Below are 27,246 nucleotides of genomic sequence, written 5' to 3'. Positions count from 1 at the left end.
CCTCACTCTCTCCCTTGCTCTCCTCTTCCTCTGCCTCATTCATGTTAATGGAGAGATGCTGAGGGCGGAAGTGTAGGCTGCTGCTAGACTCTAATATAGCTGTTCTAAAAAACAGGCATTCACATTTAAGGAGTCATCTATTACAATATTTGTGTTTTTTTGTTTGTTTGTTTGTTTGTTTGTTTTAAACTGGTCGCTCCACTCTCATCCATCCTGCTCCGTTTTTTCTCTCCCTTCTTTTCTCCCTCCAGTGAACGGGACGCCGGCCAGTCAGCTGTCAACTCCTCATTCGGGAAAATCTCCCAGCCCCTCCCCAACCAGTCCAGGCAGCCTTAGCCGACGCAGGGTAAGAACGGGAATACACGAGCACGCTCGCAAAGCACGCACAAAGAGTCAGCCCGTAGCATTTAGTGACTCCAAATCACAAAACTTATAACACAATTATTCTATTTTCTCAGGAAAAGGACAAAGCCGGGACTGAGCATAGGCCGACTACATCTTAGAATCACTAGAATATGAAGAAAGCACAACTTCCCAGCATCTTTAGTATTTCAGACCTCACCCAGTGCTGCTCTGGGCTTCCAGCAAGGCAAATGTTAATTTCATTCGGATATTATAGCACATATTCTGTCCCTCATAAAGAACTCTGTCTGGTTTGGTAGCTCAGCACTGAATAACGTTAACACCGACTTGTTGAGATCACCTGATCTATCAGTCGGTAAATTGTGCAGTATCTGATGTAAAGATGAGACTGGCTGATTGGCAGTCTGCCCCAGTCTGCAGTGTGTTTTTATTTTGCAGAAATTGGCTTGCATCCTTCTTCACCTGCTGGGCATTGCATTGCATTTAAACATCTTTCAGGAAAAAGATGCAATGAGTACACACTTCTGATATAGAATTTCTTTTGTTTTTTTTAATCAAGTCACATTATTTTGTACATGTCGAGTTGTGTAAATGATGTAGAAATACATTTTATACTAGTCTATTTGATTATTTAAGCCATCCCCTTCCTTTTTTTGGTCATGTATGCCTGTTAAAGTACCTTAATAGCAGTCTGTTTTCTGTAGCTAACAAATAAAATTACCGCTGTACAGAGCAGGAGCATGCAACTCAAAGGGAAAACTTCGAATTCCACATTAAATATCTTGACTTTGTGTACAGTGCATGTGCGCGCGTGCGTGTGTAGATGCTTGTATCAAAGCATTTGTTAATCCAGTCCTTGACAGTGATGTTGGTGAGCTTTTAAGAACAGCTCCAATCCTAATCACTCAGCTTTTTCACAGGATCTCTTAAATTTGCGCTTAAGCCGACTGCTGTTTTAGTGTCTTCTCCCTACTAAACAAACACTCACTAGCTCAGTTCACCTCAGCCTCTAGAATACAGAAATACAGACATATGTATAGGCTTCCACTCGCAGGTTTCATGTGTTTCTAATGCGCGCTGATTGAAACTCACTGCACGTTCTGCCCAGCTGCAGGGATGCAGCTATGATGTATGTTGCAACTATTTATTTATACAGGCGGATTTTATGGGAGGAAAGCAGAGGGGGTCATTACCTTTTATATAAGTATGTGTGTGTGCATGCATGACTGTATCCTCAGTCAGCGTAGGTTAAAGAATCCATTCCTTCGGTTTTCCTGTGCTATTTTCCGTGAATCCAGAAACATAGATGAATGGCAGAGAGTCTGAATCCATCAGTGAGATGTTATATTGACGCGATCTGAAGGTCACCCAGGATGACGGTAAAAGATCAGCTTTGAGCCGTAGCTATAACAGGGCTTCCACATTCATCTGAATTATGGAACTGGGTCATTATAGTTTACAGTGTTGAGAGGAAATGTTCTGGCTCGTGCGCACATTTATAAACTCTACCTCCCTTTCTATGTTCTTTGCTCTGGTTAAATAAATGTGGGGCAGTCATTGTAGAAAATGACACCGCCCACTTTCTGCTTCTTCCACAATATGAAAATCCAGTGCTATAAATGCAAACACACCACCTATCCTTTGATTTTCGTAACCTTCTTAAATTCATTTTCTAGCGTATTTCAGACCTCACTGTTGCAGCAGTTACATTCTAGTTGAGTGTCTGTTTCTCAAAGAGGGATTATTCCAGCCTCTACAGCAAGCCCGCAATGGCTTGACTGCTGTAAGGAGGGGAAGAAGCCTCACAGGCCATTATCTCTTCCCTCCACTCTGCAGCTCCACGCTCTTCAGCCATATTACGATGTAATTCTCCTCTCCACTTCTTACTTCTTCTATCCTCCCTGTTACAGATTTCCTCCCTGTCCCTGTCCCTTCCCTCCCCGACACCTTCTAATTTCTCTTTTACAGCCGTCTCCCAGTCATTCTCACACCCATCCCCTCCCTCTCGCCTCCCCATATCAAAGGGTATTAACCTCATGGGGAGAAATTATATTCCATCATCTCTCTTATAGATGTTATTTAAGCTTTTTTGAGAAGGAGACACTAAGTCCAAGACCCCAATTTGCACATTTTCTCCTCTCCTTCTTTGTGATTTGCATGTAAACCTGCATGAATAATTACAACTCTGCACCCCTTTAAAACTAGCAAGTAACATTACCAACCCTGAAGAGCAATTTGAGGCTCAGAGTGGCTAAAATAACACAGAGATGAGGTTTAGGTGGTAAAATGAAAGTTAAATATAACAAATAAAAGAATGAAAAATCTATTTCCTAAGCAGCCACAGAGGCTCAGTGACCTACTGCGAGTGCTGTATTTAACAGTTCACCTCGCTGGACCATGCATTTAAACACTTAGAGGCACTTTGCTGCTTGAAGTAGGTTGCTAGCACATCTAGGACCATCACAATCTATTTCCCCAAGCAGAGACTACAAACATAGTATTGCACCATGGCATGCACACGTCTTCAGAAGAAGGTGCACGCAGAGTAACTTTCATGTTCGTGCACACTTCAGTGGAACACTTTTGTACAGAAATTTGTGCACAGCAACTTCACGCACACTTACACATTTTGTGTGGGGTTTTTTTTTGCGAATTTGATGCTCTCTGTGACCTATTTTTACTAATTGTCAAGCGAAGCATGAACGTCTGGTCTACATTCACAAAATCGTCTCCCCGCCCTTCCACTTTGCACTTCTTATGAGCTTTTCAAGGCCGCTTGCCTTCACTGAAAGCACTGAGAGCATCCTAAATTTCCAGATTAGTTTTACTGTCATATAAAACCTATAGACACATTAATCCACACGGGCACGCGCCCACAACAGTGTTTTCTGTCAATATCAGCTCTGAGGCATAATTCAATGTGCCACCGAGGTCAGCGCTCTTTGCAGTCTGTCCGCTCCATTTGGTGTGAAAACAAATAAACATACCAAAAAAAGACAATGCATTAAGTGGAGAGAGTGACAGATCGAAGGCGACACTAACAGAAGGTCTGTGTCGCAGCAGCTGTGATGCATTTAGGAGAGTCTAAGAGAAACAGTGCTAATTGTTATCTGTAGTATCACCTTCATCCTCCTCTCACCGTTCATCCATTCACATCCGTAATCCGTTGAATTGCATGCTCCGTCTCTCATTCTTAGCGTTCATGTTATGTGTCGGGTGATTCATTTTTAAATTATTTGTGTGCGAGTATGTGTGAAAGGAAGAGTGCTGACTGAAGCAGAAAGTGCGCATCATGAACTTCTTACAAATGTCTCATCTCATTCCCACGAGTGTATTGTTGCTAAAGATTGTATTTGTTATTTTTGGTTGTAATATATTTCTTGTTATATGTTGTGTTTGATGTCATTAGTTTGCTTGTTTCTGTGACTGCCAAAGAGACCGGTTGCATCACACGGTGGACTGACCCGGAATAGTGTTTTTTGCTTTTTTTTTTAAGAATCATTTTTTGTCTTTTGTTTGTTTGTCACACACACAAAAACAACAACCACAGAAAAACATCAGTTCTCCAAATTATTCACTAATGATTCAAATAGCACTCACATCTAAAAAGGCTTGATGATAATTTTGGCTCTTTCCATTAACGCGGATTTTTGTAAACATGTCAATTATCGACATGTTGTCGTGGTTCCATCGTGCGATGCTGCTCTCTCTTTTTGGCTTGTTTTTGTTTTTGTTTGCTAAATGTGTTCATTTTCATTTGTTGACGTCCTCATTAAATTCATTGTCATTTCATTTTCATTTTGTGGTCTTTATTCTCTTAACTCGACACCGTCACTCATGTTCCTCATGCTCCATCAGTACAGCCGTGGGGATGGCGATTTTCTTCTGTAGCACATTTATCAGCGCTTCTCCTTTGTTAAACCTGCCTGCTGTGGGTATTCAGCAGAGCAGAACAGCTATTACAACAAAAACAGTCTCAGAGGAGCACTTATCTTTCATTGCTCACTGCTTTTACTCTGGATTTTTTCTTTTTATATATATATGTATGTATATGGGCGGGGCAGCCTAAGTCCCCCCTTCTTTAATTTTCCCTGAAGTATTTAATCACGTTTCTGTGATTTCCTGGGATTGGAGTCCATAAGGATTGTGATTAGAAACCTTCACTGTGTCCAACTGGCAGAGCAGAAAGACAGAATCCCCCAAATGGTTTTGATCTTTTCATGAAAGTCAAGTGGATTATGTTTTCTGTCCGTCTCCCATACCCTGTGTTCTTGAAGAACAAGAAGAAGAAAAAAAGTCCCATTAGCATCAAATCTTATTAGATTTTTACCACCAAAGTAAACACTAATAAATCTTGCTTCTGCTGGATATTGCCTGACAGTGAAAGCAAAAATAAGAGGTCTGGCTCTGGCAGCCTGAGGGACAGAGACCAAGAAAGCCTCGCTATGTGTGCTGTAATCAGATTCAAACAGAGGCATGAAGGACAAAGCTGGCATTACGCTTAAGTTGGTTATGTAAATGTGTGGTGCATTTTTAATGCTCGGCTCTACAGTTGACAGATTTCCTTTCCAGCCGCGGAATGAATGATTCTTTCATTCTGCTGCAAACCTACTTCTGAGATGATGCTCCACATTTAAGGTCAACCGTGGACATCCTGTTTAATTCCTATTTATGAGCTGATCAGTATGCAGTTGCTGAGTGTTGCCCTCGCAGGTCTGAAGAGCAGTGGCTCCAGTCATGATGTAAAAGGTTTGTCAGTGTTGTTCTCTAGCGTTGTGAGTCATAGTTACAGAAAAGGTGTAGAGATGTAGAGCTAGGAATAGTGTATTGTGCAACAGGGAGAAAGCTGGAGTGTCTAACAATAACAAGACAGTTCCTGCCAAATCTCATGATCAATATCAGCCAGACCAGACTCCATACATTTCTCTGCTGCTTCATCACTCCACCTCTCTCCCTCTCTCTGTCTTTCTCTGTGTTTCCCACTCTGTCTGTCACCCCATCTGTCTCATCGTTTTCCACACAGAAACGAGAGACTCAAATTTCATAGAAGGCTGAACCTATCTCTCAGCCCGCAGACAGGAAGTGCCCATATATAGGCTACCGTCTCTACACTGGAAGCTGCTCTTCTCCTCTCCATGAGCAGTTTCCATAGCAACAGTATTTTGTTTCCCTCAGTGGCAGGAAGCGAGAGAGAGAGAGAGAAAGGAGTTCAAAATGAGAAAGCGAGCTGAGGACAGGGTTGGATGTGCGATAAGAACACAAGAGAGGTAAATATCCGAGTTGGGATGAGAAAATAAAAGAACAGAATAAGGATGTTTTTGGAGATAAAGCACAGGAGGGTCATTGGCTTTATGGGTATTAAGTGGGTTTTCTTGTTCCGGGATGAGTGCCCAGCCAACAACAACATTACATAAACCAAACTGAGCCTGACTCACAGCTACATTTACCTACGTGGTTTTCAGGTCACAGCAGCTGAGATGAGTAAAAGAGCAGACAGCTACTGTGGCAGAGATACAGGGCAGATCAGCTCTGCAAATAGTTTTCAGATCCAAGTCATTACAGGCATGGCTTTTATCCCAGTCTGCCAGGACAGCAAGCTCCCCGGGATTTACAAATGTTCAGGACATTTCTCTTTCCCTTAAAAAAATAAGACATTCAAGATCACACACAAATGTTCTTTTCTGAGCTTTTAATCACAGACTGTATGTAAAAGATGGAAATAAACACTGTGATATCACCCACAGAGTTTAAACATATCTTTAAGACTCAGTTTTGATTTTAAGGATATCGTCATGTTGTCAATTTTTGGACCCAGAAGTCACTGTGTTTGAACAATATTAATTATCACATTATTGCAATAAAAGTCTCCCAAAGGCAACAACAACAAAATCACAGACAGCAGATCCAGCTCAGTGACTTGAAAGAGCAAATGTGAAGCTTAGCAGGCAGCAATCTATTACGGTGAAAGGGATTTTTGATGAGCAATTGCCATACAAAGGAAAGCATCAAAATACATCTGGCTACACATGTAACAGGAGAAAAATGTGTCATGTCCTGGAGAGGTCATCCATAATCATTTAGTTGAGTCATGCATGACGCTCACAGACACGGACCATCTACAGAGCAAACTGCACTCGTTAATAATGCAGTGGCAACGTTGCTCCGCTTATATTTTAGAGGAGCTGCAATGGTGCGTGGTGCCATCACTGGCCAGCCTGTGTCTTCCAGCTGCAGCTAGTGGATTTATTCAAGCACTGGAAACGCCCCAACCCCGAAGACTGACTGTAAGCCACGAGAACGGATTTGAGCAGAGGAGAGATTAGAAAAGAGTAAGGAAGGTGGTAAAATCCACCGAACACGTGAAAAACGCCACCTTCCGAACGAAACCGGAGGAAAGTCTTCTAGTGCAGTAAAAGACTCTGAAGCAAAACAAAAGAGTTTGGCAGCGAGGAGAAGAGAAAGGTGGACAGGAGTGGAACAGACACAGAAATACAAGAGGGGTAGATTCTCATTTACAGTCCCGACTAGATACTCTCCATCCTTGTTGCTTCCATGACAACCAGACAGAAGGTTACAAGGTGGAGGGCATAATGAGTTTTTGTCTTTAGATAGATAGATGCAGACGCCTCTTCTCATCCTCTCTCTTTCACTTTAATGACCTCCCACTTACTATCCAGATGAAAGGCATCTGCCTTTATTAGTGTCACCGGAGCCCATGTTTTTATGATTTATTAAAGGTAATCGTAAGGAGTGAGAAAAAAGGGAAGAATCATTTCCAGTTGTGAGGTGAATGGAAAGGAGCTTATTTGGATGCAATCATCTCTATGATATAGACACACACAGGGGGGTTGCTGGCTTATATGCAGATCACCGGCTCAAGTAAATCTGTTCGGACTCGTTTTCAGATTTTTTTTTCATGAGCACAGTATAGACACAGCACAGGGCATTACATCAGAAAGATACGCAAACACAGCCACAGCAGTAGGGATGTTGTGAGGATAAGGCAGGTTACACAGTGTTCCTTTGGCTATTTTTGAACATACATATTTGTTTTGGCTGGGACTGTATCAGCAGGGACTGTGATTGTGTTTGTCTGGGTTTTTTTTTTATCATGATTATGGATTGCAAGCTATTTTGGGTAATGCCGCAGATTAGTAATAAACCCCTTTCCATCCTGCTCTCTACCCTGTTCCTTTCTCTGCAGGGGTCCCAGGGTTCTTCCACCTCTCTGTCTTCCACTAAAGGTTCGAGCCCAGTGGAAGACGGTGATGGACTCGTTCCCGAAGGTGAGGAAAAAAAACCTTGCGTTGTGCTTGCAAATATCATGCATGTCTGAATCATGCGCGTGACCTTTGACGCGTCCCTTTCCTGCATAGCATGATTAGTACACGATGCTCTCGGCACCTTTCCGCTCTCATGCTGTCTTACTCACCTCTCTGTGACACTGCTTTAAAAAGCTGGAGGATTTTTGTTCTCATATGTGACATTTTCATCTTTCATTTTATTTATTGTTTTTAAAAAGTATCCAGAGGACCTTTTTTTCCCCCCTTACAGATCTTTTAAACAGATTCATGAGACTCATTAACACTTAGCTGAGCATCGACAAATCATGCCGCATTTGCATCTTGATTTATAAACAAAAAAGTCTTCTGTGTGATGTAATTGCAGACTTCACTGGCTGTAAAAATACGAATCTTTTAGTTTTTAAAAGGTTTCTGCTATTTGCTTGTTTGTACATTTCAAGTCTGCAATCATATTACAGTTTGTTTAATTGTGAAGGTTTTTAAACCTACCTTTATGTCTGGAAGAGACTGGTTAGACAACAGTTGATAATCAGACATCATAGCCTCTTCAGCATATATTCTGTGTATATTCTAGGGTGCTAAACTGTGTAAACCAGTTTATGTTCCCTCTAAAACCCAGTGCTTCTTCCCCGCAGCTGAAGTTCTAGTCGATGAGGTTCCAGCTGTGCCATCCTACATATCAGACCGTTACAAGGTGGGGCGAATGTTAGGAGATGGGAATTTTGCAGTCGTCCGGGAATGCATGGAGCACTCCACAGGACGAGAGTACGCTCTGAAGATCATCAACAAGGGCAAATGCAGAGGCAAGGTAAACAAACATCCACTGAATCCGACCCCAAAAAGGCAAAAATTGTACTGACACGTCAAGAAGACTAAAGCTCCACATAATCCTAACTTCAGAGGATAAATTCTTCCTCCCTTCACCCCAACCGGGCGAAGCAGATGGCCGCCCCTTCTTGAGCCTGGAGCTTTCTTCCTGTTAAAAGGGAGTTTTTCCTTCCCACTGTCGCCAACACGTTTGCTCCAAGGAGGTCATGTGATTGTTGGCGTTTTCTCTATTTTCTTTGGGCTATTGTGGAGTCTTTACCTTACAGTTAAAGGGGCCTTTAACTATTGTTGTGATTTGGCACCATATGAAAAAACTGAATTGAAATTCAGTTTTGATAGCTCATTTTTTTTCCACCCATAAAAGAATATTTTGCATTTTTAGAGTAATATCCCTGTTTTGCTTAAAGGCCCGCTGATATCTTCGGGTTAATGTGCAACCTTTATGTGTTACTGAGTTGCTGTAGAGAGGCACCAACAAAGGTGTGACATACATAGAATGAAAATCTTCTAAATGTCAGGCTACTCTTGGTTCCTTTAGTGAATGTCTTCCACGTGGCTGAACACCTGAACTTCTTTTTACCAGGAGCACATGATCCAGAACGAGGTGGCCATACTTCGCCGGGTCAAACATCCAAATATCGTCTTACTCATCGAGGAGTTTGACACTTACAATGAACTCTACCTGGTCATGGAATTGGTCAAGGTGGGTGGCCATGTTTGTACACTGTTACTTTATGAGTTTGTGCACCATCTGCTCCAGTTAGGAACGAGCAGGGACATTTTGCCAAGCTGAGATAACGGATGGCTGTATTCTCTTTTAATACAAGGGTGATCATCATTATCTCAAATCTACGAGCGACTTAGAGGAGCAGGGAGGCAGTAATAGTGACAGAGACAGAGGAGCGGCATTCAGCCTGTGAAGCAAATGATGAATTTTTCCAACCAGTCACACAATTCGGGACTAGAGTGAATCCGCCAGTGGCCCCGAGTGCTCGTGCGTTCGCGTTCTTCATTCTCTCTCGCTCTCTGAGTCAAGAAATGTTTGTGCATAATTCAGGAGCCAGGAATGTGATCCATCTGTTCGTGCTGTGATGTGGAGTACTACAGAATATAGATGAGAGGCAATCTGTGGAAGAAGTGTGTGTACTTGTGAGCATGTCCAAAGTAGGAGGATCAAGAGGAGGCTGTGGATGAATGGGGTGAAAAGAGTCACTGCTAAAATGACAGGGACCGAGAGAAAGAGAGAGACAGATGAATTGAAAGTAGAGGCAAAGGATAGGAGCAGAGAGCGAAAGAGAGAGAAAAATGAGTGTTCTTTTGCCCGGTCCTCCTCAGTCCAAGTCCTTTAGTTTAAACTGTGGAAAAGCCTAAGAGGCAATAATGTGATCAGACAAAATTGTGTTGCAATTCCATGGAAGGCTGTTTTCTGTTTTTACAAGCCGAAGTGATACCCATAAAAAACAGTGAGGAGAGGATTTACAAAGGACTGATGTAAATCCCATCTTTTGGCTTAATTTCTCATTGACTAACTTCAGCAGCCACGTCCCAAAACTTTGCAGAATGCCCCCAAATTTACAGCAGTATATTCATGTTCATGTGCTTTTGGGCCTCCGATAGCGGAGGCAGAGAAAAATAAGTGAAATGTATTAGCTAAAGCCTGAGCTGGCATTTGACAGCTCTCATATTTAAACAGCTGCCAACGAGCAGGTCAAACCCTTACAGTGTGCTGTGCTGTTCGAGGATAGAGGGAGATTCAGCACTATTTTAAGCCTCTGTTCCACTTAGTCCACTCAATGAGAGAAACGCAGAGGGGATGAGAGGGAGATTCAGACAGAATGAAAAATCAGAGAAAAGAGACTGAGAAAAGCCTAAAAAACTGAAAAAAATGAAAATGAAATATTAACGCCAGGGGGTGGAGATCTTTCAAGCAAGGTGAAGAATTAGGATTTACCCCCACCCCCTTGCTGCTGCTGAGCAGACAAAAAAGACTTGTGTTAAATGAAGTTTTTAGCCTCTTTTCAGAAAAAAAAAAAAGACAAGCAGCTATGAAAATTTGCAAGTGAATCTGTTCTGCTGGGGCAAAAAACACCAGCCAAACTCTTGTGACATCATCTAATACTGACCCGTCCATCATGTCTTGTCCACAGGGGGGAGATCTGTTCGATGCCATCACCTCTGCCAACAGATACACAGAAAGAGACGCCAGCGGCATGCTCCACAATCTGGCCAGCGCCATCAAATACCTCCACAGCCTCAACATTGTCCACAGAGACATCAAACCAGAAAACCTGCTGGTGAGTGGACATCACGCAGATTGCATACATGTAACTTGCTGCAGCATTGGTGCACCTCCTTCTCTCCTTTCCCGACGCCTTTCTGAATGATCAGTGAAGTAATATCACTCACTACGGGGCCCTCCCAGAGCAGAGAGATGACTCATCCCTGCTGCCCTCACACCTTCTGCACGCTCCTTCTCCAGCCTCCCTCGTTTGTTCTTTCCTTCCCTCCTTCTCCCTTCTGTCAAACTCCCCATTGTCCTCGCTTAACTTCAAATACCACTCTTTGCCCCCCTACGAGAGATTGGCTGGGCAGGAGTTAGACTTCAGTATTCAGCTTTTTAGTAGCCACATTTAAACCTAGTCAGCTGATTTCCTGTTTTGCTTTTGCTCTCCAAAGAAATAAGAAAGCCTTGAATGGTTAAAAAAAATAAGTGGCCTTCTATTCATGTAACTTTTTGAAGGTAATGATATGCAGATTACCCCATCCATGTAGCAGACACCCAGCAACACTAACATTAGTTTTATTTTTGGCCACATAAATGCTTTGCTGCGTTAAAAAGCTGGTCGCTCGCTTCGTCTGTGTCTGTAGGCGTAGGGCAGATAGAGTAGCTACAGCTGTGAGCTGTTAAACAACACATTGAGTGGTGAAATTATTAATAGCAACCCCCGTCACATAATGTGTTTTAATCTGAGTTTGTTTGTTGTTTGTTGCCCTCATAATAATGCTGTACATTATGATCCTGCTTCTTTTTTTAAAAACATTTTTGCATGTTTGCGTTCCTGTGTGCTTAGGTGTACGAACATGCAGATGGCAGCAAGAGCCTCAAACTGGGAGACTTTGGTTTGGCGACCGTGGTGGACGGACCCCTCTACACTGTCTGCGGGACCCCAACATATGTAGCACCTGAAATCATTGCAGAAACAGGGTGAGAGCTGCAGCTGCATTTAGCAGGCACCTTTAAGATCAAAGTATGATCAGTATGACAGCCAGCTGCCGTGTCTTAATGCATTTACAATAGTAGATATTTGCCTTAAAGGTCATGCTCTGCATGTTTTCTCTACGATTGCCTTGATTTAACCTCTCTGTCTTTTTTCAGGTATGGTCTTAAGGTTGACATCTGGGCAGCTGGAGTCATCACCTACATCCTCCTGTGTGGTTTCCCACCCTTTCGGGGGTAAGTTAACAGCAAGCCCTACCCTGCATTTCTCCCCCTGCTTTAGCGCCTTTCTTGAAAGTGTGTTTTGCAGGACCCTCTACTGCTCAGTAGAAATATTGCACCTTTATTCGTTGGCTCTCTAATTAATATTTGGCTTGTACACCCATTCATGTGTTTTTTTTTTGTTTTTTTTGTTTTTTTGCAGGAGCAGTGACGATCAAGAAGTGCTTTTTGATCAGATACTAATGGGACAGCTAGAATTTCCTCTGCCCTACTGGGACAATGTGTCAGAGACCGCTATGGTAAATATCTACTGTATGTCTGATTGGTGTGGATGGATATGCATGTTATAGAAAATCCAGAGTAAAAAACTAACCGCTTTTTGCTTTTTTGGGGGGTGTAGGAGCTGATTCGATCCATGCTGGAGGTGGAGGTCGATAAGAGATACACTGCCCTCCAGGTGCTGGAGCACCCCTGGGTCACTGTAAGTACAGTGTCAGTAAATCTGTTCATTTGCTTTGTTTTCACCAAAACACTGAATTTACTTCCTTTCTCCTCATTTGTGTAATCCAGGACGAGGGTCTGTGCGAGAATGAACACCAGCTGTCGGTAGCAGGAAAGATAAAGAAGCACTTCAACACCAGCCCAAAAGGCACTGACACCACTGCAGGAGTGTCAGTCATTTCTGTAAGTAACCATTAGCAACCATCTAAAGATGCAGCTGTTACACTGAGTTGCATCAGTTTGTAGAGAAGTCAGCAAGTTTTTCACATGGCGTTTAGATTGATTGTGCCGATTTCTCTTTTGTTGTTCAGTTGGATGACAGCTTTTCTATGCAGAGATCTGGGTCGTTGGATTTCTACCAGCACCCGGCCATGTACTGGATAAGGTACGCCAGGTTTCCATAGAGACACGACTGGGTCACAAATCAGCGAGAAATCAAAACAGATCAAAACAGTGTCTCTAAAATTGATGTCTCCCCCTCCCTTGCGTGCTGCCCCGCTGACTGGCTGCTGCTGTGCTGCTTTGACAGCCTCATGTTGTACTTTCTGTGCTCGGCTTTTTGCTTCTCTGCTTTCATCCCTCGCTGTAAACACAGATTTCATTCCTGCATTACCTGCATCGTTATTCTGCGTCACCAGCTAAAGCCTTGTCCTCTGTGTTGTGTCACCTTTTTATCGGTGTCCCCTGCTTTTCTTTAGTGTGTGTGAGTAACGACGTGCCCAATTAGAATCACCCTTGCTGATGATTCTCCTGCACATCTCGTTTGCACAGTTCATTTGTGAATGAACCCTTTCCAAAGAAATAACCCTGCGCTGGTGCTTGTCTGAGTGATTTCCTGTGATGTTTTTGTCTGATGTGATGCTCCCTCACCTGGTTGCCTCCTCAAACACCAGGGCTTGTTACTGAGCTCACATTACCTGACTCCTCTTGTGTGACTGTATCCCCTGATTTATGGAGGACCACAAAGTTCATTGTTATAAAGGTCACAGAACTTAAAGTAGCATGGACACTGACTAGAGGAATTAAAAATAGGCTGGAAAAAATTAACAGTGACTTAATTTATGAATTATTTGGGTTGAGATTCCCAGTTTTCCAGCACGACAGAGTTTAGTTTGACTGATTAGAAATCCTGAACATGATGGACCTGAACTTGTGCAGATGTTTCTGATTTGTGTTGTGATTAAAAAGTCATATCCAGAATCTCCTCTATAAAACATTTACTGTGCCTGAAAAATTAAACAAGAATGTTGAACCTGCCTTCATCCGAGAGATTTATTGGTTATTAGATTTATTATTTAATTAGTGGACTTTTAGATAGACTGTCCCTCAGATGCACAGCTAAACATAGCATTTCAGAAAAGAAGAAACAATTGTCAGTGTCCATGGTTTTTCACTTCCTTGTTACTGTCCAATTAAATATTCATTAGTAACTTAATGAACATGTGCAAAGTTCTTCTGGTCCTCCTTCCCGGATAATCCACTGTGCAGCAGACAGATCTGATACTAATCTTTTCCTCCTCCTCCTCCTCTCTTTTTCAGGCCACCCCTCTTGATAAGGAGAGGCAGGTTCTCGGACGAGGATGCCACCCGGATGTGAAACCACTGCCACTGCAGATGATGCCAACTGTGAATTCAGTAACAACAACAACAACAACAAAAACACTACGGGCGGAGCCCCCCAGTTGCCTCCCTGGCCTGCCCATGGCCCCTACCTCTCTGACCCCTGACACTTGCTCTGACCCCTCCCCAGACCCCAGACTCCCATCCGACTCTGATGACATCTCCATCAGCTCAGCCAGCACCGCCTGCTCCCCCAGCTCGCCCTTCTAGAGAGCAGGCGAAGGGGAGTAGGGGGAGGAAGAGGAGGAAGGTGTGCAAAGGAGGAGGCGGCGAGGGAAAATCCTCATCCAGCTCCTCCCTCTGCATGTGGAGGAGGAGGAGGAAGAGGTGTCAACCCCTTTCTCCCAGTATCTCTGAAAAAAAAAGAAATAAAAATATCAACAGAGAACTTCACACTTCCCTGAATCCAACTTTCCAAACCTGGAGGAAAGATGGACCAAGGGGTGGATAAGAAGACGTTAGAGAGGTTGGGAGAAAGATTCAAGGGGCAACAAGAAACAGGGATCGAGAGGAAGAGGGAAAAGCCAGAGTGAGGTGAAAGACTTTTGTTGATTTCTTTTTAACATTTTCTCATCTGAGCACATGTTGTAGAGCTCAAGGAGCAAGAAAGGGCTTTACCCTTCAGTGATGATCCGGGCTCGACATGGAAACTTCCTCAAGGCGGAACAGCTCTACAAGGCAATATGAGAATATGGACCAATGTTCATGTTTTATTGAACCTTATTTATTCATACTTTAATTCACAGCATTTTTTGATATGTATTTCTCTTTTTCATAGAAAAAAAAACAATGTTTTTATTGACTTCTCCTTAGAGCTTGGTGGAATTAAAATAATGGCAAAGTGCTTAGAAGTAGAGTGCAGAAACGTTTAAGTAGGTGACAGTAGACGTGATGAAAACACAGCGTTGGAAAGCGAGCTAAAGGGATTTTATGGTTTTTTTCAGTTGCAAAATGTGTTTTAAAAATGGCTTTGATGAAAAAAAAAAAAAGATGAAATTGTGCTGTGACGCTGTGCTCAACACAGTATCTGCGCTGCCTTCCCCCAAGTTGGATTGCAGTCACACAGTTTACATTTCACACAAACTGCTATTCTAAGACGACAATGGTGCGTTTGACTGCTCCTTCTGGTTTTGTTACCTGCTCGGTTCACAACATCTTGATACACAAAACTCAGCAGCATCCTGGTGCTTGTGTAGCAAACTCGACATCTGAACCCATTCGTCCTCAAGCCGCACATTTTCACAGTGATCATCACACTAATTCTTTTTATATTTTATGAACACTAGACACATGTTTCATCAACATGTTCAAGCTATGGTTGGTGCAGCTCAAGTATATGGTTGATCAGACACGTTTTCAGATGGAGAAGGCGTACAGTTAACAGTTCACAAGAGGTGCCTATTTGCACATTTGCACTGCAGTCTAGGTGCAGTGAGACATGATCGAGAGAATGACAGTATGGATGCCAGAGAACCAGCAGTACAGCGAAAAAGGGTGGAGGAGAATTTATTTCAGCTCTGTACAACCTCATTCATGGCTTCATTTCTTCAGATGAAAGCATGACAGACATACAGTAGCCTATTCTTATAAAAGAAACAGTTTAGTGATGAAGTATTGTTTATATGTTGTGTAAATAACAATTTTATTTATTTTGATAGTTCACAATACAGTATATTTCTTTACTAGTAGTCAGTCTATGAGAATTGTACAATAATAATACAAAAAAATACAACAAAATCAGTCATACATGCGTATCAGTCAGTCAGCGAAGAAAAAAATAATAAACTAGGAGGAGATCATCAGATCGAGGTGAAGCATTAAGCTTGGGTGAGTTGGATGGATCTGTAGTGGATATGAAGAAGAGATCATCAACTTTGCCTCCCACTGGAAATGATGTCACTTCTTTTCTTTGGAAAAGCAGCCAGTAATATGGTTTCCCTTAAACTGATGTGAGATAAGAGATGAGAAGACAGATGAGTGAGAGAAATACAGAGAAGTGTTAGGTTTTTTTTTGTTTGTTTGTTTTTTGCAGATGATCTCCCTGCAGTCGTCACACCAGTCAGACTCTCTGTATTTATTCTCATCATTGCACATATGCGGTAATGTGCTGCCATATTGACCAGATCAGTATGAACTTGTGCTCTCCAGCGCACGGACACGTGGTTTACCAAAGTGCTCTCACAGCTGACCCACTGTATTACAGTCCATTGCAATACCAATACCTGTACCTCTGTTCAACAATGGTCTATGACTATAGTAATAATTAAAATATGTTTAAAATCAAACTGTTTGAGTCTTTTGTTTTGTGTTTAGCCCCTGCTTATAGGACTTTTGTTTCATTACTGTTCTGTACCAAATACAAAATTCAGTCCTTGGCTTAACTTTTTATACATACAGAGGTCAGTTTTGTTTTCTATGAAATAAATGCACTTATTCCACACAGGCCCTCTGCTTATTATTAACTGTTGAATGCTTGGCGGTACTTGTCTCTGTTATGGATCCTGTCTGGATTTGAGTAGAAAGTGTGCAGAGAGGTTATTTGAAAACCTTCTGCGAACATAAACTGTAAATTAAAGATGAATGTATTGAATGTACGAATTTAAATTCATACTGAGTGTGGGAGCAAGGCCAGAAAATCCAAGTAATATGCTTCCCAGCATACCCCTCTTCCATCAAGACTTTTCAAGAAAGGTGTCTATTTTAGTCTAATTTTACACATAGTAGAACTCTAATGTGTCCACGTGACAGGAATATTGTGAACATAAGCATCCACTATGATTAGGAAAGGGTACATCTATAAGTAGGATTGTAGGGGCATTGCCCTTTCAGCAGGCAGCAGTGTTATAGTAAACATCTCACAAGTTGGTCGTAGTTATACCCGTGACTGGCGTGCATGTGTTATTTTGACCACTAGGTGTCGCTTTAACACATGAAACCAAAGCAGAGAAGAAGAAGAAGATTTTCATGTTCCCTGACCGGTGACAGGCTAAACCAATGGAAGTAAAAACTATGACATTTGCTTCTGAAATACTGGAATATTTATGATCTTTTATTTAGAAATTAATTTAACGTCTAATACTGGAAAAATGGACGAGTAAATGTTAGCGAGTAGCTGTGTTAGCTAACTAACGTGGGGCTACTAGCTAGGTCGCTGTAGCGTCGTTTGTTTGTTTGCCGCTATCATGAGCGAAGAAGACGCTTCTGTATTATCAAGTAAGGACAAAGACTCCACTCTTCTGCTTACTAAAGACGGACATAGATACTATGTAAATAAAAGCGGAGTTGTGGACAGTAGAAATGTGATAACGCCGCACGAACCGGAGAACAACGCCTCCTACGACATGGACGATCCGGACGAAGAGAGCGACGTTCTGGACGCCTCAGATCCCAGAGACGGCGCAGCTAGCCCGGAGGAGCTCAACGACGAAGAGACCTCCGAGGGCGACAACGCCCCCAAACAGTGTACCTACGAGGGGTGCACGGAGACAACAACGCAGGTGGCCAAGCAGAGAAAGCCATGGATGTGCAAAAAACACCGCAACAAAATGTACAAAGACAAGTACAAGAAGAAGAAGAATGATAAGGCCATGTCCAGTGGGAAACTTGATGTAAGTTGAATACTTTCAGTGCTAAAAGCATTTACCATGATGTGGAGTTCTGATTTCCACACTTTAGAGCCAAGCCACAAAACCTGCACATTTAATTGCGTTTTTCTGTCTGTAGGAAAACTCTGAAGAACGTCCTGTGTCTGTGAACAAACAGCGTCTAGGTGCCATGGGGGACCGTCCAGCCAGACCTTCTCTGATAGAGCAGGTCCTCAACCAGAAAAGACTGGTAAGACTGGTTGATTGTTCCATGATGAACATGCAGACAAATGACAAGTTGATGAAAAATGTGACCTAAAATGCCTTTGTCGGGGTTTCCAACCAAAAGTTTGTGTTGCTTGCAAAAATTGCGATATTTTCATTCTTAGCATATTATTCTGTGGCACCTGGCTTTAAGGGTTAAATGGACATGAAACGTGATATATTTGCATGAAATCGCATGTTTCCTGCAGATTTTTTGGCTGCACATCCATGATACGACTCTCCTGTGCCACCACATCCCTAAGGTGCTTTACTGGATTGAGATCTGGTGACTGTGGAGGTCATTTTTGGGAAACCAGTTTGAAATAATTTGAGCTTTGTGATATAGTTTTTTGTCCTGCTGAAAGCAGTCATGAGAAGATGGGTACACTGTGGTCATACAGGAATGGACGTAGTCAGCAATAATACTCAGGTATGCTGTGGCATTTAAACGATGTTCGCCTGGTACTAAGGGAAACAAAGTGTGACAAGAATATATCGTCCTCATCAGTATAGCATCACCAACAGCCTGAAACATTGATAGAAAATTTGATGAATCTATGCTTTCATGTTGTTTGCCTAGATTCTGAACCTACCATCCGAATGTCCAATTTTAATGAGCCATACTGACTGTATTCTTAGTTTCCTTTTCTTAGCTAACAGCAGCAGCATTTGGTGTGGTCTTCTGTTGCTGTTGCCCAGCTGCTTCAAGGTTTGACATGTTGTGTTTTCAGAATAGTTTGGTTTTAGCAAATGCTTGTTTATTTCTTGTCAGCTCAACGCAGTCCAGCCATTATACCCTGACTTCAACAAGGCATCTTCACCCAGAGAACTGTTGCTCGCAGGGTATTTTGTCTGTTTTTGGACCATTCACTGTAAACCTTGGAGGTGGTTGTGTGGGAAAATCCCAGTAGAGCAACAGATTCTGAAATAGAGCAGCCAGACTGGCACCAACAACCACTCTGATGCTCAGCCTGAACTTCAGAAGGTTTTCACCATGTCTGCATGCCTTAATGCTTGAGTTGAGCTGCTGTTTGCTTTTTAATGCAGTTGAACAGGGCCACCTAATGATGTGGCCAGTGAGTGGGTACATCATTTGGGTTACACTGATGTATTTTCTTCCAATGATCCCAGATTTAGGAAAGTTTCTTTCAGCTGGACTAAAAAAACAAAAAAAACCTTGAATAACAAACAGGCATACACGCAAACCCAAATACTGTAATATTTTAAAAGCCAACAATGTTCAAGTTCATAGAACTCAAAGATTCCCGGGAATCATGGGAAAGCACCTAATGGTACCATTAAAACAACCAGTTCATAGAACAGTTATGACACATATTAGTGAAAGCAGAGTCATGTTGATTGTCTTGTACTGCAGCTTTGTAGTGAAATATCTGATGTTTTCCAATGTATTTGTCTTCCAGTCACTTCTCAGGAGTCCAGAGGTGATCAGCTTCCTGCAGCAACAGCAGCAGCTTCTAGCCACACAGGGCCGTAGCCAGTCACAGCAGCAGTTTCAGGGCTGCTGACGGTGGGTGGCGGGCGTTAGTTTTTGTGATGCATAAAGCGCACTAAAGAAATACACTGGCATCTGATGCATAAATGAATCGTAAGCGTACACTGAAAGCATGGATTTCTTCCGTCATGCAGAGACAGAATAAAAGGACATTTTGAAATTGTGCTGAGAATGGAAGACTAAACTGATTCAACTCCCAGAGAGTGAAGATTTCTTCAAATCACACACTGACCATGTATTTAAACCACGACTGGTGCTGTTTTTGGTACATTTTGTCCTACATTTAAGCCAATATTTGTTTTCACTTTTTGTTCATTTTAAAAACATTGCGTCCTGTTCTGTTAGTTTTGTTTGGCGTTAATACAGAAGTTTAGTTGTTGAAACTCCAGTTCAGACTGTTTTCTTTGGATGAATTGCACCTTATTGCAAATGATGTTGTGATTTGGTGCTGTATTAATAAAATAAAATTGAATTATGAATCCTTAGTGTGTGTGTGTGTGAGATTTAACTTGAACTGCTACTGTTGTGACAATCATTGTGTGGTACATGTTTCCTGCAGGTTGAGGACTTGGTTTTGACAAGACTTTGTCTATTCTCCCTGAACTGTTGCACAAACCTTAAGTGATAACTGAATACAGAAAAGGAGGAGGAGGGATATACTTTACAAATGAAACTCTGTTACTGCATGATCCCCCTGTGTTTAAGTTGTAGTGTCTGTCCCTGATGACTATATGACAATAAAACAGATGCAATATGAGTTTTGTTTTTGTTTTTTTAATGAGAAAAAAAAACAAAAAAAACACCAGAAATTCAAACCTTGGAAAACTGGAATCACAGGAAAAACTTAACGTAACAAGTAAAAAGCAACCAGAACATGAAGTCAAACATTGGTCGGCACATAAATACAGTACATACCACGCCAATAACACTTTGGACGTATAACAGTTTAAGTACCTACAAATATATCCCACTTTTCCTGTGCAGTTAATGCATCCCAGAGGAAACGGAGGAGGCTAACTGCGTTATCATACTGAAATTAGGAACACTTGAATTTTATTTAGCTGAATTTACACCATCTTCACGTCTGTTTTAGCCGTGTGACAAAGGCGTAACGCATCTTTGTAACTTTGCATGAGATGTCAAATGTAGGACAGAAAAATGTACAGAATCTGTGACTACCTGTCAGGACAGAGCGCGCACACACACACACAAAAGGTGTGTGTCTGTGTTCATGTTACGACACTGAAGAAATTGGGTTGTGTGGGGAACCCATCTGTGTAAGGACTTTATCCAGCCACTGCAGCGGCCCATGCAGATGCACTTCAATCCAGCAGGGGGTGCTGGTCACATCTTGACGGTGGTATTCAGCTCCCCAGCCCTAAAGGAAAAGACAACTGGTCAGGTGGTAATATTGGCTCTTCAGTTAACTATAAAATATTTAATGCAAAGAGAACAAGTAATCCCACCTTGTGTATGGGAGGATCTGACATGACTGGCAGCACTAAGCATGGAAATTTTAAGTTACCTCGAGAAACAGTGTATAGCCAACCCTTCTCATTTGATTTTGACTGAGCATGAATCAAAGCATTCATATGCACTACAGAAGTGAATTTCACGGTTTCCAACCTGTACCTACCTCCGTTTCTATACATCTAAACAGACAAAACTGAGAATTACCATAACTGGCACAAAAACTGCTATCAAATAATCAGCATCCTCTTTCATAAGAAAGCTCAGTCAGTACCTTTACGAAGCTCATGCGGATGGTGCACATCTTGGTGAGCTCATAGACGACCTCGAAGCCGTGGTTAACGGACTGGGCGAGAAGCTGAGCAAACAGCTGGTTGTTAAAGATCTTGAGGCTGCAGCCGCTGGGAATCTTGCACACGGTGGTGGTGTGGAAGCCGTGCTGGAAATTACAGTTGCGACTCTGGACAAAGATGCTGCTGTCACTCAGACACTCTGCATACACTTCGCCGCCCACGTAGTACAGGTGCAAACCTGGAATTAAAGGGAGACGATCAAATGCACTTAAATACTGAAGTTGCTGAATGTTTGGTGCTTTAAATGTGGTGCAAACGCAATATTTACAATTTAGCATAGCAGATCTAAAGAGTATAAAAAAAGCTACAAGAAAGACGTAATTAATGAGCTAACCACAATATTTCATTACTTCACTGAAAATTAACTGATATTGATGGATTTTTCTCATATTCCCTTGGAAGAAAAACCACAGAGGCTTTTATGCCCGCAAACAAGGAAGCGCTGAGTGGTGTCGGTAGTGTTTGTGAACTGGGGACCAACTATCCTCAAGCCTTTGTGCCATCTCTGTCATTTAAAACCACACACATCCTCACACTGCACAGTTTATTGGAAGCCACTAAAATGCTTGATGTCGATCCAACAAAGGCAGGCTTTGTAAACACTGAGCATGAGGGGGAAAAAAAAAAAAATCAAACATTATTTGGCCCGAAGGATTTATTGCAAAATGACAAGCTGAGTTTAAAGCATGACAATGTTTTACAAAGACTAGCACATGCACACCAAAGGCAGCGATGAAACCAATAGTGAGCAGATTACCTTTTTAAACAACCTTCCTTTAAAAGCTCTTGCTCTCACCAAATGCAAAAAACACCCCCAAAAGCCATCCAGCCTACCTTTGCCTATGTGCCTGCGCGTGTGCTCGATGGTTGAGTTGCGGTTGACGTTGGAAAGCAGGCCGAGGCAGAAGCGGTTCTTGTTGTTGGACGGGTCTGTGAAGCCGTCAACCAGGACGCTGCGTGATGAGGCATGGAAAGTCTCCCCCACCCGGTTGTTGAGCTCATAGTAAGCTATGGAGCACCAGTACTCGGGTTCCTCGTAGCAAACGGGCCTTAAATCTGAAAAGGAACGACAAAGGCTCGAGAGGTGGGTGTTACGGATAAAATATTTTATCCTATTTATCCATTTTAAATTTTAAACCCAATGCAAATTCATATAAATCCAACCTGATCAAACTAAAGCAAGTTTTGCATCGATTTTATGTATTCTAACACAGACTGTATATAAAAGATGGAGGTAGCTTCCAGCTCTGAAACGTAAAGCCAAGTCTATTAAACTTATATTCTTTCTGATGGCTGGTATTCCTCGGCTTATTTAGACTGTGAGCTCAGTAAACTCTCATGATGAGTTCATGGTCTCCATCACTGGTTTTAAGTCTTGAGGAACACAGCACGACTGTCATTTTGTAATTGATGTTCCTCGTTATAGTGAAGAAGGAGACCAGCGCATTGTGATTGACAAGTTGCTACCATACGATTTGAATTTCACTTTCTCATCCAGTCATCACATCCACTTTCAAATCATGCACTTTGAGGTTTTACAGCGGGACAGGTGGGTGATGTCACAGTGGCTAACACCATCTTCCATATATAGTCTGCTGTTCCTAACACCTGTATATCTCTGTGTTGTGCAAGGTTACCTCTGTGCGGAGCAGAAAATGTGAGTTTAGGGGTCTCTGTGGAGTTGCTTGGCTTCACGTCCTCTTGGGGATTTGTCTCCATCATGCTGTACGGAGGTGGTGGAGTCTCAGCTGGAAAACCGTGTTATGAATGACAGAAGAGAAGAAATTATGTACTGTGTGTGCGAAGATTCAAAGTGAAGGTATTGGCTTGCACACTGTGATTCTTACCTGTGATGTGATATGGACTACCAGGTTCTGCAGAGCTGTTGGGAGAGTTGGGGTAACTCTGCGAGCTGGGAGACTGGGCGAGGGACGATGGAGCGGAAGAGGAGGAGAAGGAGGAGCAGGGAAGGGCAGGGAAGGAGTCTGGGTAGATGGCGTTCTGGGGCATCAGAGGCTCGTTGTGAAGGGAGGCGTTCCTGAACTTTGCCAGTAAACTGTGTTGAGGGTTGAACTCGCTGTGGCGTGGAACAAGGACTGGTGGCAGCACTGGGGGGGGGGCACAAAAAAGGGTGGGAGAGAGAGCCAGATGGAGCTTTAAAAGATCATATTACGGCAAGTGCTTTTGGCTTGGGAACACTATTTGATCAGACTCCCTTTCTCTATGGCTAGAATTCAATAAAGGCCATATTTTTACAGCAAATTTAAAGTACCTGGCGTCTCCACCCGTCTGTAGTGGTAAGGGTTCACACAGATGTCCTTCTGCTTGGAGCCGAAGGGGAACTCGCAGCACTCGAGGGCTTTCAGCTCATGGTGGGACTGCAAGTCAGGCCAGCGCCACACCCTGCAGTAGATAACATGGGGCAGACCCTTCCTGTGGGACACCTGCAACCTCCCGTCCAGCGACCGAGGAATGGTCACACACTTACCTGGAGGATTCACATGAAATAGCTCTTTTTTAAAACAGAACTCTACCAAATTAAATGTGCTGTGTTCACATAAACATTAAATGTTTTTGTACCACTGACCGTTTTACTGAAATACTAAAGCGCTGTAAGAAACTCTGTTTTCATTTTATTTATTATATATTTAATTTACATTTTTAAATTCTTCTGGATATTTTTAAACATGTTAAAAAAAGAAAGAAAGAAAGAAAGAACCAGATTAAAACATTGCACGCATGTGTGTATGTTGCAACTGCCAGTATGGCTGATTATGTGTCTGCATGTTTGAACATGTACACTTATCTTCAATCTGTGGCTTTTATTTGAACTGTGAAGCACTTTGTAAATCTGTTTTTTGAAAAGTGCTATATATAAATAAAATTATTGGAATTAAAGTATTATATATATTATTTATCAACTCTGATTTATAGTTGATAAAATTTATACCTTGTGATCTCATCAATGAAGTCCTGCCCAGGTACAACCGTTAGTCATTTCCTTTGATTCCCAGACAGGTAAAAGCATCCCTTTTTTCCCCCCACAGGAAACAAGAATTACTGCATTACTGTTTGTGTTTGTCTTTCCCATCTTGTAAATGTCGTCCTGTCTAAATAATCTTCGTGTTTATTTTGACCTCTACAATTAGAACTGCTAGACTAAACTTCTATATTGGACACTGTGATACTCACTAGGCTGCCCGGGGCAGCTGAGTGCTCTCTCCAGCTCTTCCATTGCCCCCTTTTTCTTTTTCAGTTTCTTCACTAGAGAGTCTACGGCCTTTTCCGCCCACTTCTCCTCCTCGTCCCCTTGTTTCCAGCCGAGCAGGCGCTTCACTGCCGGGCTGGTGAAGGAGAATAAGGATGTAATGGAGGTAGAGGAGTTCATTATGAGATGGATAAATGGGTGGCAAGACGAGCTGATGGGTCCTGTTAAAGGGATAAAAGTTCCCTTGTGGATAAGAGTGAAGATGCAAATAATGAGCAGCCAGAAGAGGAAACAGAAGAGGTGAGGATGAAAGACGTGGTGTGATGAGTCTGTGTAAACAGGCGCCGTTTTTTCTTTTTCTTTTTTGTATTCCACTGTTACTTCCGAGCGGCTCTAGTAGAGGCGCTGGACTCCTGCCAGTGCAGCGCAAACCCCCTAAATCCCCTCTCTGTGTTGGGATCCGGCAGCTCTGGAGTCGAAGCCTCCAGCAGGGAAGGTTATTCTTTACACAGCCAGAAATCCAGGTCAAGTTTCAATCATCTGGCAGGAGAAGCAAGAGATTGTATTAACAGATAATTCAGCCAAAAAACAAAAAAAAAGAAAAGAAAAAAGTTTGGAGGTTAGGAAGAAAAAAAAAAGAGAGACCTCGGGTTTTATTGGAAAAGCAGAATTAAGACAGAGTCACTAAGGTGATAAGCTGGTGCGGAGTGATGAGAACAGCCAGAGAAAACACCAAACCAAAAACTACTCATATTTAATGAAGTGGGCATCAAAGGTGGATTTTCATGATATGGAGGGCCATATCAGCAGGGCGCTGTTACAGAAAGCACGCCCGCATGAAAGTGATCTCCCCACATGCTGAACAGCAGTGTTATTATTCTCTATGGAGAAAATGAAACACTTCACAAAACTGCTGCAGAAAGCTCAGGCCAAGATGGCCAAGCTCATTTCTAGATTCACCAACAATGAGGAATGTCCTTTCTGGCCTCTGTTTCTATGATCATGCCACTGACGCCCAGGAGCCATACTGTCTGGCCAGAACACATCACAGGGCAGGAGGGGGAGAGGGAGAAAGGGAGGGCGACAGACAGAGAGCTCTCTCCCTCTGTTTGCCTCTCACTGTCCATCTAAATCTACTGAACATTATATATTATTATATGAATGCCAAGAATAAGGTGTAGGCAAAAAAAGTATCAGATTAAAGTTCTATTATTTAGGTAGGGTTCGTGGGTTCGGCAGCATCCTTGTACGCAAAGAAATTCCCAGATATTCATAAAAATAAACACGTAATTTTATTAGTCTCCTGTTTGTGCGTCTTTCTGTAGCATCATGCCCGACCTTTTGGGTGAAACGCATAGTTTTACATCTTGTACTATCAGCTCTTTGCAAATCATCCTTGCATGCCAGAACACTTTTCCACATGTTTGTGCGCATCTGATGCCGAAAGGGGAAAAAAATATGAATCTTTTGGCAGACTGAGTTTATAAAAGTGAACTGGAAGCTCAGCTTCCCCCCCTTTCCTGTAAAAGAAACAGAACCACTTTAGACTTTCTTCTGAATTTCTTTTTTTTTTTTTTTTTTTTTTTGTGTCAAACTAAACACAGGTGATGAGTTATGCGGATCTGTATGTTCACTTTTTCTTTGCCCTCATGTGCTCATGGCCAGCGCCGGTTTCCCGCAGACAGACACACAGACAGCTGGGGTTTACAATGACAGCAAAAAGCGCACAGGGCTCAATGCGGCATCAGTCCACCGCTGCTGCTGCTTTTATGAAGCCTGGCGTCACTCAGTCTGCAGGCTCAGATAGGCTAATTACCTAATGCTTTATCACCAGGACACCCCTTCCCAAAAAAAGTAAACACGCCAGCTTCCTTTTTACTACAACTCAACTGCGTGTCATTCTGCAGCTACAAAATCCAGGCTCGGACCTAACCTCCACACCTTCACTGCAAATATGCGATTAGGAGCAATGACATTGAAGTCGCTCGGCTCATTCTTGTGTGATGAAGGCATGCTACAACAGAGAAAAGCTCCAGCAAATCAAACACGTGTAGGAGCAAAGAAAACTGCAGTTATTATTTTTAAATACGTCTTGAATAATTAATTCAGTTCAGCTTTGCAACTTTATACTAACCTCAGCATGTAGTAGATGACAAATCTGAACAAATGAAACCCCCCTTAAAGTTTGCCGACAGTGCAAGAGGGTAACATTTAATTTTGATACTATTTCTCTCTTAACAGGAATTCAAATTCGCGTGACATAAAAAACAAAACAAATATACATTTAAAATATTTAAAGGAAAAACGAGCCAGTTAGTTTATTTTCTCACCTCTGTAACAAGTGCAGTGCAGACAGCCGTGTGAGTGTGCGACGCTTTCCTGTTTGTAGTAAGTCAGGCCAGCACACTGACGCTGCGAAGGTGTGTGCCTGTTTGTATGTGTGTGTGATTGAGTCTGTGAGCATGTGTAGAAGGGTCAAGTTGGCCTCAATAACACTTTGCGCCCTGCTGGTGATTTCTAAATAAAAGCATCGCCAACTCAATTTGTAGACGCCAGTTTATAAACGAATATAGCCACAGGCTCCATTTGACAAGAGCCAGATTAAAAAAATGAAAGAAAAAGTTCCTATATGTTTATACATTTTTGTCTATCTTCAATCAATATTTGAAAATTCTACTTTTAAAAGTGAAGTACAAAACTACTTTTGTCCGCTGTGGAAGAGAAACAGACATAACTAATGATTAAATGCAGAGTGGTGCGGTAAGCACCAAGAGAGTGGAAAAGGTGAGTGAAAAACAA

The 27,246-nt window shown here is 42.3% G+C and overlaps 3 protein-coding genes across 5 annotated transcripts in view; 2 read left to right on the top strand and 1 right to left on the bottom strand.

Moving 5' to 3' along the window:
• dclk1a (doublecortin-like kinase 1a) overlaps positions 1 to 16,340 on the top strand; it is a 48,678-nt gene extending 32,338 nt beyond the window's left edge. For 2 of the 3 annotated variants that reach the window (XM_013266135.3, XM_013266137.3), the window contains 12 exons: positions 252 to 346; positions 7,568 to 7,649; positions 8,303 to 8,475; positions 9,079 to 9,198; positions 10,643 to 10,789; positions 11,567 to 11,700; positions 11,872 to 11,949; positions 12,137 to 12,233; positions 12,335 to 12,415; positions 12,505 to 12,618; positions 12,747 to 12,820; positions 13,975 to 16,340. In XM_013266135.3, coding sequence (XP_013121589.1) covers positions 252 to 346; positions 7,568 to 7,649; positions 8,303 to 8,475; positions 9,079 to 9,198; positions 10,643 to 10,789; positions 11,567 to 11,700; positions 11,872 to 11,949; positions 12,137 to 12,233; positions 12,335 to 12,415; positions 12,505 to 12,618; positions 12,747 to 12,820; positions 13,975 to 14,032 — 1,253 coding nt within the window. In that variant the 3' untranslated portion in view covers positions 14,033 to 16,340. The remainder of the gene's footprint in view (positions 1 to 251; positions 347 to 7,567; positions 7,650 to 8,302; positions 8,476 to 9,078; positions 9,199 to 10,642; positions 10,790 to 11,566; positions 11,701 to 11,871; positions 11,950 to 12,136; positions 12,234 to 12,334; positions 12,416 to 12,504; positions 12,619 to 12,746; positions 12,821 to 13,974) is intronic. The other variant, XM_013266138.3, reaches the window with a different exon arrangement.
• A 636-nt stretch (positions 16,341 to 16,976) lies between these two features.
• On the top strand, positions 16,977 to 20,173 carry rfxap (regulatory factor X-associated protein). Its single transcript, XM_003458256.5, has 3 exons — positions 16,977 to 17,663; positions 17,779 to 17,889; positions 19,325 to 20,173. Exons 1-3 carry the CDS (start codon positions 17,238 to 17,240, stop codon positions 19,427 to 19,429), a joined length of 642 nt encoding a protein of 213 aa, XP_003458304.1. The 5' UTR covers positions 16,977 to 17,237; the 3' UTR covers positions 19,430 to 20,173.
• A 268-nt stretch (positions 20,174 to 20,441) lies between these two features.
• Positions 20,442 to 26,929, bottom strand: smad9 (SMAD family member 9). Its single transcript, XM_005463239.3, has 8 exons — positions 26,778 to 26,929; positions 24,432 to 24,987; positions 23,512 to 23,727; positions 23,087 to 23,347; positions 22,877 to 22,987; positions 22,074 to 22,295; positions 21,161 to 21,417; positions 20,442 to 20,794 (listed from the first exon to the last, which is right to left on the bottom strand). The coding sequence occupies exons 2-8, from the start codon at positions 24,625 to 24,627 to the stop codon at positions 20,651 to 20,653; spliced, it is 1,407 nt and encodes a 468-aa protein (XP_005463296.1). The 5' UTR covers positions 24,628 to 24,987; positions 26,778 to 26,929; the 3' UTR covers positions 20,442 to 20,650.
• Positions 26,930 to 27,246: the final 317 nt, after the last annotated feature.

Source organism: Oreochromis niloticus, linkage group LG10 (assembly GCF_001858045.2).
Source record: "Oreochromis niloticus isolate F11D_XX linkage group LG10, O_niloticus_UMD_NMBU, whole genome shotgun sequence".
NCBI lineage: Eukaryota > Metazoa > Chordata > Actinopteri > Cichliformes > Cichlidae > Oreochromis > Oreochromis niloticus.
The sequence above is the reverse complement of the archived record's forward strand: the minus strand, read 5'-3'. Positions and strand labels throughout refer to the sequence as shown.